The 15,695-nt window shown below is 47.8% G+C and overlaps 1 protein-coding gene across 1 annotated transcript in view; it reads right to left on the bottom strand.

Annotated features, from left to right (window-relative positions):
• Window positions 1-15,695, bottom strand: part of CLSTN2 (calsyntenin 2) — a 643,926-nt gene that overhangs the window by 104,338 nt on the left and 523,893 nt on the right. Inside the window, exon 6 of the mRNA XM_068545999.1 lies at window positions 8,006-8,191. Coding sequence (XP_068402100.1) covers window positions 8,006-8,191 — 186 coding nt within the window. The remainder of the gene's footprint in view (window positions 1-8,005; window positions 8,192-15,695) is intronic.

Genomic DNA, 15,695 nt, shown 5'->3' with positions numbered 1-15,695 from the left:
TTGATTTACAGTGTTATATTAGTTTTAGCAGTACAGCAAAGTGATTCAATTATACATATGTATACATTCTTTTTTATATTCTTTTCCATTATGGTTTATCACAGGGTATTGAAAATAGTTCCCTGTGCTATAGAGTAGGACCTTGCTGTTTATCCATTCTATAGGTAATAGCTTACACCTGCTAACCCCAAACTCCCACTCTATCCCTCCTCCCCACCTCCCTTACTCCTTGGCAACTGCAAGTCTGTTTTCTATGTCTGTGAGTCTGTTTCTGTTTCGTAAATAAGTTCATTTGTGTCATATTTTAGATTCCACATATAAGTGATATCACATGGTATTTGTCTTTCTCTTTCGGACCTCACCTAGTATGATAATCTCTAGGTCCGTCCATGTTGCTGCAAATGGCATTATTTCATTCTTTTTTTATGGCTGAGTAACATCCCATTGTATATATGTACCATATCTTCTTTATCCATTCATCTGTCAGTGGACATTTAGGTTGTTTCCATATCTTGGCTATTTTAAATAGTGCTGCTATGAACATAGCAGTGCGTGTATCTTCTTGAATTATAATTTTGACAGACCTTTATCCTTAGTTTCCTTGGAACATTTTATTGGGGACTGAGTGAGTGTCAGACTTGAATTAAGTACTTCAGTGCTTTTTCTTAGTTACTCATCAATGTGGTGAATACGATTATGATTCCAGTTTACAGATAAGAAACTTGAAGCTCAGCGAGCCTAGAATCACAACCAGCTAGTAAGGGGACCCATCATCAGGGTTTGCTAGCCCTGAAGCCCGCACTCCCGCTGCACCACCTCAATCAACCTGGAGGGAGATCTTGCAACCTCCTGCACATTTTAAAAAATTGAAGTATAGTTGATTTATAATATTGTGTTAGTTTCAGGTGGACAGCAAAGTGATTTGGTTATAAAATATACATATGCATATATTTATATACTTTTTTCGATTCTTTTCCATTACAGTTTATTACAGGATAGTGAATATAGTTCCCTGTGCTATACAGTAAACCGTGTTATCTATTTTATATATGGTAGTGTGCATCTGTTAATCCCATACTCCCAATATATCCCTACCCACCCCCAACCTCCTACACATCTTACAAACATGGAAACTGAGGCCCAGAGAGGGGAAATGACTTGACCAGGATCACACAGCCACTCAGCTAGCGAGAGGCAAGCCCAGCTCTCAGACCCCCAGCAATGTTCTTTCTATCACACAGCCTAGTGTCCTGCCAAGCCCAGGCCAGCTTCCAGGACCCCACCTCCCTGGGCAGGTGGCTGTCCACAGAGAGGCGTGTGCCTTGGCAAGGCCATCGTTGCGGAGCTCCGTGTCTTCCCTGGTGAGGGGAGCAGCGTGCCACCCTGCCTGACCCACAGATGTTGCCTCCTGGGAAGCATCACACTGCATCTTACCAGATGGTGCCGGCTTTCACAGACTTAACAGATTGTATTTCATTTTTTCAGTGCACTTAAATAAACTGAGAAAGATCTCCCTTTCTCCTGAAGTTCTTGCTCCTCTCCCCAAAGGATCCCATGGAAAGCAGTGGGTAAACAGGATGCATAACTCACAAAGGTGGAAGAGCAGCGTCTGCACATCAGTGTGTATTTAAGACGCCCTTAGGGACCCTCACAGAGGTCCCTGGGACCCACCACGTTGCTGAGGGTTCACACTGGTCTGGTGCACAGCAGCTGCAGCCTGAGGGCAGGGGGCTTACAACCAGAGGTGAGGTCTGGTTCGAAGTCCCTGAGCCCCATCAGGGTGAGGAAGCATCTCTGAGCCAGCAAGGAGATAAAGACAGGGGTGACTTAGGCAGATTTCAGGACACACGGTGGAGCGAGAGCCCACATGGAGCCTGGGGACAGTGGTCACTGTTTGACTTCTTAATTGTCTGACTTCTTAATTGCTGGGTTTGCATGCTGCTCTGGGGGGCCTTGGGGAGGGCAGAGTGTCCTTAGTGCTTCAAGGTAGGCCTGTGGCAATGGTGACAGACATGGAGCCTCAGTCATGCCTCCACATGGTCCACCTTGGGGCATGGGAAAGGATGGCAAGAAGGAGAGGGTCTCAGGGGAGAGGAACCATTGTACTCAAGGACACAGGCCTCATTCTATATTCTCACGATTAGCAATAGCAACTCCATGTTACTCCATTAAATGCTTATGTAATGTCTAAGTTATGCCAGGCACTGTGGTGAGAATGCAGCAACGAACCAGATAGAAATGGGCCCTACCTCTAGTCACCCAGTAGAAAGTCTTTTAGTTTTGGTGTGTGGAAGAGTTCACTGATAGAGAGTCTCAGGGGAAGCCAGGGAGGCCCTCTTGACAAAGGCTGTACTTGAACTACATGATGATAGAAAGCATTCTGTTCTCAACATACTTTTCTGACCCACTGATAGCACTTGGCCTTGTGACTTGCTCTGACCAATGAAATGTGAGTGCAAGTGACGTGTCATCTTAGGGCAGAAGATTTACAAGCCGGTCCATGGTTCACCACATGTTTTTTCCATCTGCCATGAGATCAGCAATGTTCTAGATAGAGGCTTTTCTGTTAGCCTGGATCCCAGTGGGAAACTAACATAGAGCAGAGCCACAGTCAACCCAAGAAGGACATGTGGTAGGAATGGAAAATAAACCTTTGTTATTTTAAGCCAATAGATTTTTGGGATCATTTGTTACTGCAGCATAACCTGCCCTATCCTGACTGATAAACCACATTAAGTGACTGACATCAGCGGCTACCATTTGCACTTCTCTATCTGCATACCTTCAGGATGGATGTGGAGGACTTTCTGATGTCCTTTCCAGAGCTCACACCATTGATCCTACCATCAGACTATCATTCCACCTCTGGAATCCTAGACAAGAGGGGTTCCTCAAAGGCCTTGAATTGTCCAGGTGAAGCAAGCTGGGCTTTGGATGAGGGTGGTCAGCCAAGCTCTTGGGGCAGGGCCGTGGATACCCAGTTGCTGACCAGCCTGGGAAAGGCCACTGCAGGCAAAAACCTTCTCCAAGAATAGAAGGGCATGCTGTAGGGTAGCTGCTTAATTGACTTCAAAGAAGTCATATCCAAGGAGAAGCCCACGGCTCACTGTCATCACCCGTGGGTCAGTGTGTGCACACTTGCTCATGTATGAGTAGTGATTTAATGGGATTCCCAACACGTGTGCAGCAGTTTTCCTTAGAGTCAGAGGGCCACTTCAGCTCTCTGAGAATGAAAACACTGGCTATGACTGGGGGGCTGGTTCTGCCCCCCCTGGAAGCTCCAGCTCTTTAGAGGCATCTTGGAGGAACTGATGATGGCTTCCCCTGGTTGGGGTATTCTGAAGGTATAAAAGCCTTGAACTGTGATTCTTAGTGAGGGCAAGCTCTGTTAAGCTGCACGGTGTAGTAGAAAGCCATGGACTGAACTTTTTTTACATGTCTGTCTTCCCCAGGAGACTAAATTGTTAAGTGGTCTTACTAACTTCTAGATAACCTCACGAGTTAGAACATTTGGACACTGAACAAATATTTGCTGAATTAATAAATACATGAATGAATGAATGAATGGATTCGCTACGAAGACCTCCTGGACGCACAAGTGTATAAATCCTGAGAACAGCTCACCGACTGGTAATCTGAACTGGTCTGACAGATCAGTCCCTTGATTTAGCAGCAGGCTCTCGCTCTGCAGCCTTTCCTTCAACAGGACCTGTCCTCGGAGCTCTTGACTCTCCATATACAAAGCAGCTGACCCCGCGTGTCATATGGGGAGGTGCCGGCCAGATGCCAGGAGCCTGTGATTCCAGGGAGGAGCAGCCCTGGCCTCTGGTCTCCGAAGGACATGTGTGTCACAAACTGCTTTGCTGTTTATTGTAATATGCAGAGACTCAGGAGCACGGAAGCGGGCCTTTTCTTGGGCTCTGGTTAATGTCAAGTTTAATTTGGCCAAGAGTCACTGGGGCTTCACCATGCATTTCATACTCAAGGCAGTTCTGTGACACTTCACCTCGGGAAAGCCTGGGACTGAGATGGGAGATCCCTTCATCTTGAATCTCTGAACCCAGAGGAAGTGATAAGCAGCTTGCCCAACTTCCCTGAGAGGCCTGGCTTCATGTAAGCCAGTGGCAATGGGGGACCACGTTAGGCTAAGTTTGGTCCTACAAGCTGAAGGGGACACAGGTGCAGGGCCCTGTATCGTTTTTGTTTCAAGGTGGAATGGAAGTGTTTCAGTGCACAAACTGCAGGCAGCAATATGCCTGACGTCCAGTGTTCCCCTGGAAACAAAGAGGCTATTTCTGGTGCTACTGCACCTGTCCGGTGTTTCCCGACAGCAGCTTTGCCCAGCTGTTGTCCGACCGCCCCTTACGCAGGATCCCATCATTGCTCATTGTGGAGCGACGTTGCAGGAGGAGGAAGCAGGTGGGCAGTGACCGGACCTCTACAAGGCGCCTCTGGGGAGACACCCTTGCCTGGGTCACCGCACAACAACAAATGTCACAGAAGCAACGCCACAACTCAAAGACACCAGGAAGCGCCCCAGGACTGCCCCTGGTGAGCACAGAGACCAGGCGAATATTGACTTAAGGGAAGCATTTGGAATGGCGAAGGAAAGAGAGATTCTAGCGGGAAGAAAACATGAACAAAGGCTTAGGGATGGGAATGAGCTGGGAACGGGGACAGATGGGGTACTCTGGACAAGAAGAGGCAGGACACCAGGAAGAAATGGGCTATAAGGATGGAGGTGGGTCCTCGGGAGGGTGGAGAGTCAGGCTAGAGCTAGGCATCCACACCTGGATGTTCCACAGGTCCAGTCATCATTGTCCCCTAAATCTGCCCTTGCCCCGAATTTGGTGGCCACTGGTTGGTGGCACTCTCGTCCAGTTAGATGCTCACCTTAGAATCTTCTAAGATTCCTTCTTTTTCACTGCTGACAGCTAATCAGTGATTGACTCTTGCTGATTTTGCCTCCTAAATCTGTCTTAAATTCATCCCTACAGCCACTCCCCCGGTTCAGAAATCATTCTCTTGCTTAGGCTATGACGATAACATCTTAATTGGTCTCCCTGTTTCCATCCAAAGTCAATAAAGATTTGTAGAATAAAAAATGCATGAACGCTGGGGCTTAAAGTGTCATGGTGGCTCCCTGGCTGGGAAACCCCGCCAGCAACTTGTTGACCGCCCACTGAAAACACAGAGAAGCTTGTCTCCAGAACCTAAGGTGCCCCATGGGAGTCAGGAATTACAACCCAGGCTCTGCTTTAGAAGCGATCCGGCCTGCCTTTCCCTCACGGTTTGGAGAGCACATAGGGCCTGAGGAAGCAGACCCCAGCGCAGATGGGCATCTGTCTCACTCATTTGCTCCTGCCCTCCCTTCCTGAAATCTCTCTCTGCAGATTCAAGAGTCAGACTCCTAATCTGGAGGCAGGAGTGGCCCTGCCCGTCAGGCTCACTCAGGGTTCCCAGAAGTGCGATGGGAGGGTGGCACTGCCGGGAAGGTGACCAGAAAGACACGCAGACTTCTCTTAACAAATGGTCGCTCCCAGCACCAGATAAGCTCGCATCTCAGGGGAAAGTGCTTTCCTGACTGAATTAACCTGCCTTCCTGGCAGGCGAGGCTGGCAGCCCAGAAGCAATGAGCTATGTTAACAACCAGATGCAATCTGGCTCTAAAGTTTCTTCGCTCAGAAAATCCTTCTCACTCTCCCTATCTCCTGGTCTCCCCCTCGCAACATTCAGAATCAAATCACCAGTGTGTGCTCTTGGGCCCATCGGATCTTTAACAAGCTGATTCCATCATCTCCTTCTAACCTGGAGGAGTTTAGGAAATGACCGTCACCCGCGGTGGCATGGGGTTGAGTTGACTTATAATTCAGGTGCGCAGGGAGCGAAATGGGATATTCATTCAAAGTAAGATGTCAGCGGAGCTGGCTTCTCCACTCCCGGGCTGAAGGAGAGCGCCAGAGGCAGCTTTCTCAATACTGCGGGCCCCTGATAGCCATTTTTACAAGAGCAGTTTGGAATATGGAGGTCGTGATGTTTTTCCCAATCTCCTGCATCATTCTGGAAAAACGTGCCTTCCCACATGCCTTCCTTGCCAGCCTGGTGACGTGACAAATAGGACGTGGTGATACCCGAGCAGGGTGTATTTCACATTCAGTTCTCAAATTGTCACTTGGTCCTTTGGGCAAGAGCTGTGTGCGTGAAGGTGGGTGTGTGTGGGCGCGCATGCACGTGTGTGTATTTGTGTATGCATGTGTGTACCTGTGTGTGCATGTGTGTGCCTGTATGCACCTGTGTGTCCATGTGTGCACCTGTGTGCATGTGTGTGCACTGTGTGTGCATGAGTGTGTGTGTGTGTGTGTGTGTGTCAATGTTGAGAGAGAAAAACTGCCCCGAAGAGAGTAGTGGAGGGGTCCGCAGGAGGGGATGCAGGCTACGCTGTGTGTTTGGGAGCCTCCTTTTCCTTTGGTGGGGATGGAGTTACCCCCAAGTGTAGGCCCCGTCTAAAAGAAAGCTCTTTCCTAAGCTGCCCACAGCCCGGCTGGAGAGTTGGTGTGAGGGCCTGAATATTCTTGGAGAGAACAGGAAAGAAATGTAATATACGTGGTGGGGATGAAGGAGGCCCATCAACCCGTGCACGGTGTGGTTTACCAAGCACATGGCACCATTCCCACCGTTTTCAGTGTCTTATTCCACAGCTGACTTGAGAGGTTTACGTTCCAGCTCCAGAGGCCTGGCCCGGAGTCACAGATCCTGAGCCAAAGAGCCCTTCATTCCCATAGACCTACCTTCAAAGTCTGGCTCTGTCACTTTCTATCTGCGTGACCTTGAACAAGTCATTTTTCCTCTCTGGGCCTCAAAGTGTCCATCTTTAAAACTGGGTGAATAAGACCCTCCTCAGTGTAGTGGGGAGATTAGGGTAGGGCATGTGAAGATTCTAGGAGAGTGCACATAGCAGGTGCTCAATAAAGCTAAGCTTTCGTGTATAGAACCTCCACCAGCCTGGCTCCTAGTTCCGGCCTGCTCCTTTCTTGGGGCGCCATCTTTCAGCCCGTGGACAGCAAGCCCTCTGTCCCCCACACTTGGACTTTCCACCTCCCACCTCCACTCTCACCCCAGCTCTTCTTCTCTGACGTGGGCAGCCAGGCCCGGCTTCACCGGCACGTGACCTGAGCAATCACACGAGGCCCCCAGCTTGGTTTAATGCTTTGCTGTTGCTGCCTTAAAATTCTTAATAATTTTGGAAAAGGGTCCTGCACTTTCATTTGCACTAAGCCCTCAAGTTCCATAGCTGGTCCTGGGGGAGGTAGACCCAGCTCTCCTCAAGTGGCTGACACCACTCTTCACACTGGCCCCTGGGCAGGCACCTCTCTGTAAACCAACACAGTGGAAGGGAGCCCTGTTCCTTCAGGCCCTGTGCTAGGTGCTCTTAAACACATGGTGTCGGGCTTCCCTGGTGGCACAGTGGTTAAGAATCCGCCTGCCAATGCAGGGGACACGGGTTTGAGCCCTGGGCCGGGAAGATCCCACATGCCGCTGAGCAACTAAGCCTGTGCACCACAACTACTGAAGCCTGCGTGCCTAGAGTCCGTGCTCTGCAACAAGAGAAGTTACCACAATGAGAAGCCAGCGCGCTGCAACTAGAGAAAGCCCACGTGCAGCAATGAAGACCCAACGTGGCCAAAAATAAATAAATAAATAAATTTTAAAAAAACAACCCATGAGGTCATGAATCTCTATTTTACTGATGAAGAACAGAGGCTTTGTCACATCACTTGCCCACAGCCGTACAGTTGGTACATGGTGGGATCTGATCAGGTATGTCTGATGCCAAAAGCTGTGCCTCCTGACCCTTTAACCGTGATAAGTAAACAATATCCATCCAGAGGTTACATAGACCAATGAAGTGGGGAGGGATGATTCTCTCATAATATAATAAGATACGCTTTGTATATATTGTTTAAAAAAAGTAATTAAAAAATAATCTCAACAGGGAAAAACCTACCACATAATTTCTGAAGGGATTTCTCAGAGTAGGTCTCGCGGTCACAGCCCTTCCCGATGTAGTTGGTCTGCAGCTCTGTGGTGATCTGGATGGAGGACACAGCCCCGTCGCACGTCTCCAGCTGGATGCTGGGGAACAGGGGCACGCTCCCCGAGCCAGGCTGGTACTCAATCCTCTTGGTCCAATCTGAGCAAACAAGGAAAGGATGACAGTAAGTCAGGTACAGACAGTTCCGCTATAACACATGTTTTGAAAACGTGAATTTGTTCCAACACAATTGATATATTAGGAAACAATTTGAGGATAATGGGAATTTCACATTTGCTTATGCAAGATTTCTTGCACAAGAAACATTAGGTGAATGCAGAAACCTGCACCCAGCTGAGCTGAGCCGAGCCATGTAGGAATGTACAAAACAGGCGCATGCACAGACCTCAAACATCTACCAGCTACTCCCCTCACCATGTGTGCAGAGCCACACCCGCCTGCACCACTGTTACAGCTTTCCATTCCCATCAGAAAACCCTCTTCACAGTAACATACCAGCTGCAACCTTTCCTGTGTCCACTTCCACAAGCAAACCTCACGTCTCTTCAAGTACTACTTATTGTAGTACTTATCTATTTCTTAACCATTTAACCTGTGTAAAAGTAAAACTGTGCTAATGTTCTCTCTCTCTCTCTTTTTTATGTGTCACTGATGACATTTTTGAGTGTCAAGCCCCTCGCCCCATTTTCCCCGTTTTGCCCAGCAAGGTGAGTTTTAGGAACGTATACCTCTGGTCACAAAATAAAGGCGAGCAAGGTAATTCAGGATTACATGAGGCCACGAGGTGAGGTGCAAGGACTCTTTCTCAAACATTCAGGACTGTGACCCACTTAAGTAGGGCTGATGGTCTTATCTCTGCTTTTTAGTGGAAAAATAACTGGGGACAATAAAACGCTGGAGAAGAACAAAATCGCAATCAAAATGGTACCACACAAAACAGAGCAATCAACAAAAATACACACCAAGCATGAGTGTACACAAGAATTGATTGAAACAACAATAGCAGCCACTGAAAGTCAGAGGCGAGTCAAGGCCACGCTCATGGTGACTGGCAGCAGCGCTTGCTGATAGCAACACCTGCCTGAGAGGTCTGTGCCAGGCTGAGCCAGACCTGTGGGTAGAAGTCTGAATCATCAAGGAACATGAGTTGTGGATACTATTAGTTTATGAATCTCAAACATTTGTCACATTGCTAGATGGTATCCTTTTGCTAAGGTAGAAATGAAAATCTATGGACTGCCTGTCCTCACCCTTGAGAAACTCAGAGAGTTCTGAATTTAGGGTCATTCATCAGCCACCACGGGGCTCCCCACAAACACCCCATGGGCCACCGGCCGCCACCTTGAGGAAAGCAGTGGAGTGGAAGGGCTGGGCTTAGGGACTGTCAGATGGCTTTGTTCAGTAAGAAAGCATTTATTTGTTTGGGGTTCTTATGTACCTGGCTTTGCTTGTAGCATCACGGATACAGCAGTGAAGGAGTCAGGAAGGGTCCCTGCCTTGTGGAGCTGGGAGAGAGAGGCAGATAGTGAATATGTCCGTGCTGTCTTGTCAGGGAGGGTAAGTGCTATGAAAGGAAAAATGGTGACTCTTTAGATGGAGAGAGTTCCTGTCTGAGCTGAGACATGAATGTCAAGGATGAATGCCCATGGGAAGCCTCAGAGAAGTTCATTTGAAGTGGATGCCGCAATGATCTTGGCTTGACTCAATCAGGTCAGGAATTTCTTGGGCAGGTTAGTGAAGGTCTCCTAGGCTCAGGCACCTCATCAGTGAAGTAGGGACCACACTGGGGGGGGGGTGAGAACCAGGCGCAACAATGCGGGCCTGACATGCAGTAGGCCCCCAGTCCATGTTATTCCTTCCCCAGTGAGCAAAGGAGATGTGCATCCCCCCCTACACTGCAACCCTGCCACATTCTAGCTAACCAGGTAATTTGGGTTTAACTCTGAACCCCTGCATTAACCAGCCATACTTTAAGGGGTTTCTCTGAGCCATAAGCAAAGATTGCACACCATGTTGTGGGGTTCATCACCAGGGAACTTGCCATGGGAGGATGTTTAAATGATAGCGACTACAAGTAAAAGAGAATACACCCAATTACATGTTTTTACTCAGAGCTCCGCAGAGCTGTGTCCTCTCCTGGAGGAAGAGATCATGAAGCTGCTATAGCCCACGCTCTAGAGGTCAATCTAAAGGACCAATCACTGGTAGACAGGAGGACTTTTTCTTAGGTATATCTAAAAGTCACAGTGCTGTAAGCAGCGGTCCGCACATGACCAGTCTCGTCGTGTCCTAGGTACAAAATGTTTCGTACTATTGAGCATTCAATCATGCCATTTCTTCTGCATGGAGTGCCCTTTCCATTCTCTTCTGTCTGTCACCGCCTCCATGTAACCTTTCAGGATTTCTCCAGTCTGGGTTGAAACCCTCCTCTGTGCTCTCACAGCATATTCACCTTTAGACTACAACATTAGACTCCAAGCTGACAGTTACCCTGAATCCCCATCATGCTGCACAATGCCCAACACAGAGCACATGCTCAATAGACAGTGGTAGGAAGTGTGAATGGATCCTGTAGGATATCATCTTGGAATTATCCATTCGTGGGCCTGCCTCTTCCTGTAACTAAGAACTCTTTAAAGGCAGGAATTGTGAGTTTATTTTTGATCCCTCCACACCTAGCTCTGAGCACAGGAAATATTTGCCAGGTGGATCTGAGAAGCCTCAGAGACCTTACCTTGACTTCAGCCATGGCAGCCCTTCTTGAGCCACAGACAGAAGCCACAGACTGTTTGTAGCTTCTCTGGTACTGCCTCCATCTGCCCCTACCCTCAGTCCTGCAGAACCATCCATCCCAACAGCAGCCCATCACATGTTTACTTCTCTTTGTCCTCAGCAAGGCAAGTGGTCCAGAACTGATAATGGAGGAATCTCTTCCCAATAATAAGACATGGTGTCAAGGAGGGGGCCTCTTTCCTTCCCTTCTTCACTCTTCTCTCCCTGGATCTTCCTTTTCTTTAGAGATACAGATTTTAAAATAATCAGGGAAATGGTTTTGTGCAGGGGGACCTTGGTATGGCCTTACATCAGCAGTTCTTGAGTGTCTCCTCCTGCTACTGGGTAAGATATCTCCCACAACACCTCCTTCCAGAAGCCTCTTCTGTTGGAGAAGCCCAAGACATCCTCAGTATCGATTCCCTTTATTCTGTGGGGACTGTGGGCGTCTCTTTCTCATCCAGATATTTTAGTGGTTATCTCTGATGAGAAATTCCACATCGAGTCCTTTTTTGAAGGAGTGTAAATAAAGAAGCAAATAAATAACGAAGGAAAAGTCAGTGGAGGCACAGTCCTAGCAAAGTTTTCATTCCTTTTGCCACCCCGGGTTAGAGGGGACAAGTCCCTCTCTGGAGAGAAATCAGGCACAGAAGAGCTTTAGGATCATCACACCTGCCAGTTGCTTCGGTGACCTCATGAAGCTTGTTTTTGAGGGTTTATGAAGAGCAGGCAAAATTGCAACCATATAGTAAAAGAAATCAATGAAGCTTTCTGAGCGTAGTGTCCTGGAGACAGTGGGAAGCTCACACAAACATCTTTCATTTTCCAAGAAGGAGTTGGGGTGGGGATTAAGAGAGCAAAATGCAAGTCATCAAATTCAGCCTTGTCGCATGAAATATCTATTCATCTTCATTTTCCAGAGGGAAGGATGGCAGGATGGCTAAAAGTATGACCTCTAAATTCAGAGTGCCTGTGTTCAAATTCCAGGCCTCCCACTTCCTGTGCGAACTCTGGGCAAACTACTTACCCACCTTGAGTCTCAATAAAAGTCACACCTACCACCCAGGATCTGGGGGAATTAAATGCAGTCGTTTCAGCCTCAAACACAAGGGACATATTCAACAGTTATTATTGTTAAATGATCATTTATGCAATAACATTTATTGCAGGAAATAAGAAGACATACAATTATTAGCACCTGCAAGGTGCTAAGGGCTTCTTTTAGGTCTCTTCTTTCATTTAATCCTTCCAGCAACCCAGTGAGTGAGTGCTACTATCTTTTTTTTTTAATAAATTTATTTATTTATTAATTTATTAATTTTTTGGCTGCATTGGGTCTTCATTGCTGTGCATGGGTTTCCTCTAGTTGTGGTGAGTGGGGGCTACTCTTTGTTGTGGCGCGCAGGCTTCTCATTGCGGAGGCTTCTCTTGTTGCAGAGTACGGTCTCTAGGTGCGTGGGCTTCAGTAGTTGTGGCACACGGGCTCAGTAGTTGTGGTGCACGGGCTTAGAGGCGCCACGGCATATGGGATCTTCCCGGACCAGGGCTCGAACCCGTGTCTCCTGCATTGGATTCTTAACCACTGTGCCGCCAGGGAAGTCCGTGAGTGCTACTATCTTAATTGTGCAGATGGAAAACTGGCTGAGAGTTGATGTGACTTGCCCACAGTCACAGGGCTCTTTTTTTTTTTTTAAATTAATTAATTAATTTATTTATTTATTTTTGGCTGTGTTGGGTCTTCGTTTCTGTGTGCGGGCTTTCTCTAATTGCGGCGAGCGGGCACCACTCTTCATCACGGTGCATGGGCCTCTCACTGTCGCGGCCGAGCACAAGCTCCAGACGCGCAGGCTCAGTAGTTGTGGCTCACGGGCCTAGTTGCTCCGCGGCATGTGGGATCCTCCCAGACCAGGGCTCGAACCCATGTCCCCTGCATTGGCAGGCAGATTCTCAACCACTGCGCCACCAGGGAAGCCCAGGGCTCTTTTACAATAGCTCCTCCATGATTCTGAGGATTTGCTGGAACTGAGAAAGGTGAGTTTTACAGATTCATTTTTGTTTTTTTGTTTTTCAAGATTTTAAATTTTATTTATTTATTTTTTCAGCTGTGTGGGGCCTTTGTTGCTGCGTGTGGGCTTTCTCTAGTTGTGTCGAGTGGGGGCTACTCTTTATTGCGTTGCGCGGGCTTCTCCTTGTGGTGGCTTCTCTTGTTATGGAGCACAGGCTTTAGCAGTTGTGGCATGCAGGCTCAGTAGTTATGGTGCATGGACTTATTTGCTCTGCAGCATGTGCGATCTTCCTGGACCAAGGCTCAAACCCATGTCCCCCGCATTGGCAGGTGGATTCTTATCCCCTATGCCACCAGGGAAGTCCACAGATTCATTTTTGAACCTTCAATTTGCACTGATATATCAAAGAAAAGATGCTAATCTCTGATGCTGGTAAAGGGTCAAGGAGTGTTGTCAGTTTTATCACCGCTTGACCTTGGGGGCAGTTTGTGTGGGTGAGGGGTTGCTTTGACACTGAAGACTGGAGAGATCTAGGCTTGAATCTCATCTCCTCTGAATGCGGGTCATGTGACTTTTGCAAAGCAGTTTTCATCTCTGGGCCTCCGTGGCCTCATCTGTAGATTCGGGATAGTTACACCTCCTCGTGGGCTCCTCGTGAGCGTTGAAGGCTAAGGGCCCAACACAGCAACCTTCCCGCTGAAGCCTCATGGTAGAAACATCCCACTCCTTGGTTCACAAGCTTCCTAAACTTCTCTGAGCTGTCCTGCTTGGAAACAAAATCTTTTCAATTTATAAAGGACCTAGAGATTAGTTAATGAATTGTGTTTCCACTGTTTTCTCAAATGAAGAGAAAGGAAGTAGACCACCTGTTGTTTTAATAATCAAGCTCGATGACATCTGAAAAGGTTAGCACTGGAATGCCTTCAGGAACTAAATTCCTTCTCGGTGGATTAAGGATTTAGAAACAGGATGATTGCATTATAACTCCTGCTGAATTGGGGGAACGTATATGTTCTCATCAGGAGAATATTAACCACTTGGAACTCTCTTATTAGATGCCTGTGGGTGGAAAAAAGCTAATCTGAGACTTCTGGAAAGCGCAGGCTTTGAGGGCTCTTGTAATCCAAGACACTCAGGTCCACTGTTCCAATTCTGAACTCAGAAGTGACGCAGAAGGATGAAACGGAGTGACACAGGTGCCTCCGAACATTCCTTTTTCCTCTATTGTGCATGTTCAAAGGGCGTCCAGCTCTTCCTGGTCTCACCTTCTAGCAGAGGAAGAGGCATTGGGTTTTCCAGGAAATTGCTGGATTCATACAAGGTAAGTGGCTGGATGTGGGGATGCTGGGGAGTGGGAGGGTTAGGAAAGGGGTTTTCCTTCCTGATCAGGGATTGTTCAGGCAGCTGACATTCTAACCAGTCTCTGCAGGCATCAACCACCTAGCATCTTTCAAGACTTTCTCCTAGAAATAAGTGACTTTGATTTGGCACCAAGGGACTTCCTTTCCTACAGGGAAAAGCTAGGGAGGTACCTCTGCTTAATAGGGAGCATCTTTATCTCCACTGGCCATCCAGTGCCTCTGAGTTGGGGGTGAGTAAAGAGGTGGAGATGGGCTGGAAAGGTAAGTGGAGATCAGATGACAGATGCTGGCTAAGAGGTTTGGGTTTCATCTTAGGGCCAGTGAAGAGCCATAAATGCGTGTTTAGTGAGGGCAAGAAGAATCTAGACTGTGCTTTGAAAAGGTCACTCGGCAGCTGGCTTAGGGCTGGTGCTCATTTTCAGAACACTAGAACATTCCTGATTGCCACCTCTCAATCAACCCACACAGAGAATCACCTCTGACAGTGTCACACGATGTGGAATTAACTTCAATTCAATTTAACTAAATTCAAGAGTGTTAACTCTGCAGCTGGACAGACTCAGGTCTGAACCATGACTCTGCCACTTCTTGGCTGTGTGGCCTTAGGTAAATCAGTGAACCTCCCTGAGCTTCATTTTCTCATCTGTAGAATGATGACAACACAAATCTACCTTGCAGAGTTGCTTTGGGAATTGGAGAAAAGGTATGCAAAGCACCAGGAACAGAGAGCTACTGCCACCACTACTATCATCAGTCTTGTATCATTCTTATCTTTATTCTAGATGACATGTATTTACTGAGCACCTACTATGTGCCAGGCAGAGCCCCAGGCATGGGAGGCAGAGAAGTGTGACTCATAACCCTTAAATGGATGGTGCAGACAGTCAGGGCAGTGGCAGCCACATGGCCAGCTTTAAGGCAGACAGAGGGACAGAGGGACAAAAAGCAGGTCCCAGAGAACAAAGAGGAAGAGAGAAGTTATCCCGACTAGGGTGATCAAAGGGAGCTTCCTGGGAGAAGTAACCTGGACTTTGTTTTAATAAAGGTTGTATTATTATTTAAGTGTGATCAGGCCAACAGATCAGGATATTATTGCCATTGATAAGAGAATTTGTTATACTCACAAGTCCCAAAGAGAGGGGGCCCACACCACTGGGGGCACATGGAGAAGCACAGGGTCAGTCAGGAGGCAGAGGGAGAGGGGAAAACCATGGGCAAGAGCCAGTACTGTGGTTTTCATGGGAAGGAAGAGGCGAGACAGGATAAGCAGCCTTAGGATCGCCTAGTTTGTATAATTTCAGCGGCCTCTGGGGCATAGGGGCTGTCCCTAGATGTCTGATACCTGGCCCTGGGGTGATTCGGGCAGGTGAATGTTGGCTGGAGTGTGAGAGCCTGATAAAAGAGGTGGATGGGGATGTGGGTTCTGGGTTGGTTGGTTAGTGTTTGAAAAGCAAAAGGGTAAGTTGTTTGCTCTCTCTAGGAATTAGCTGATTGAGAGGGGCA

This window comes from Eschrichtius robustus, chromosome 6 (assembly GCF_028021215.1).
Source record: "Eschrichtius robustus isolate mEscRob2 chromosome 6, mEscRob2.pri, whole genome shotgun sequence".
Lineage (NCBI taxonomy): Eukaryota > Metazoa > Chordata > Mammalia > Artiodactyla > Eschrichtiidae > Eschrichtius > Eschrichtius robustus.
Note: the sequence above shows the minus strand (reverse complement) of the source record. Positions and strands in the feature narration are given on the sequence as shown.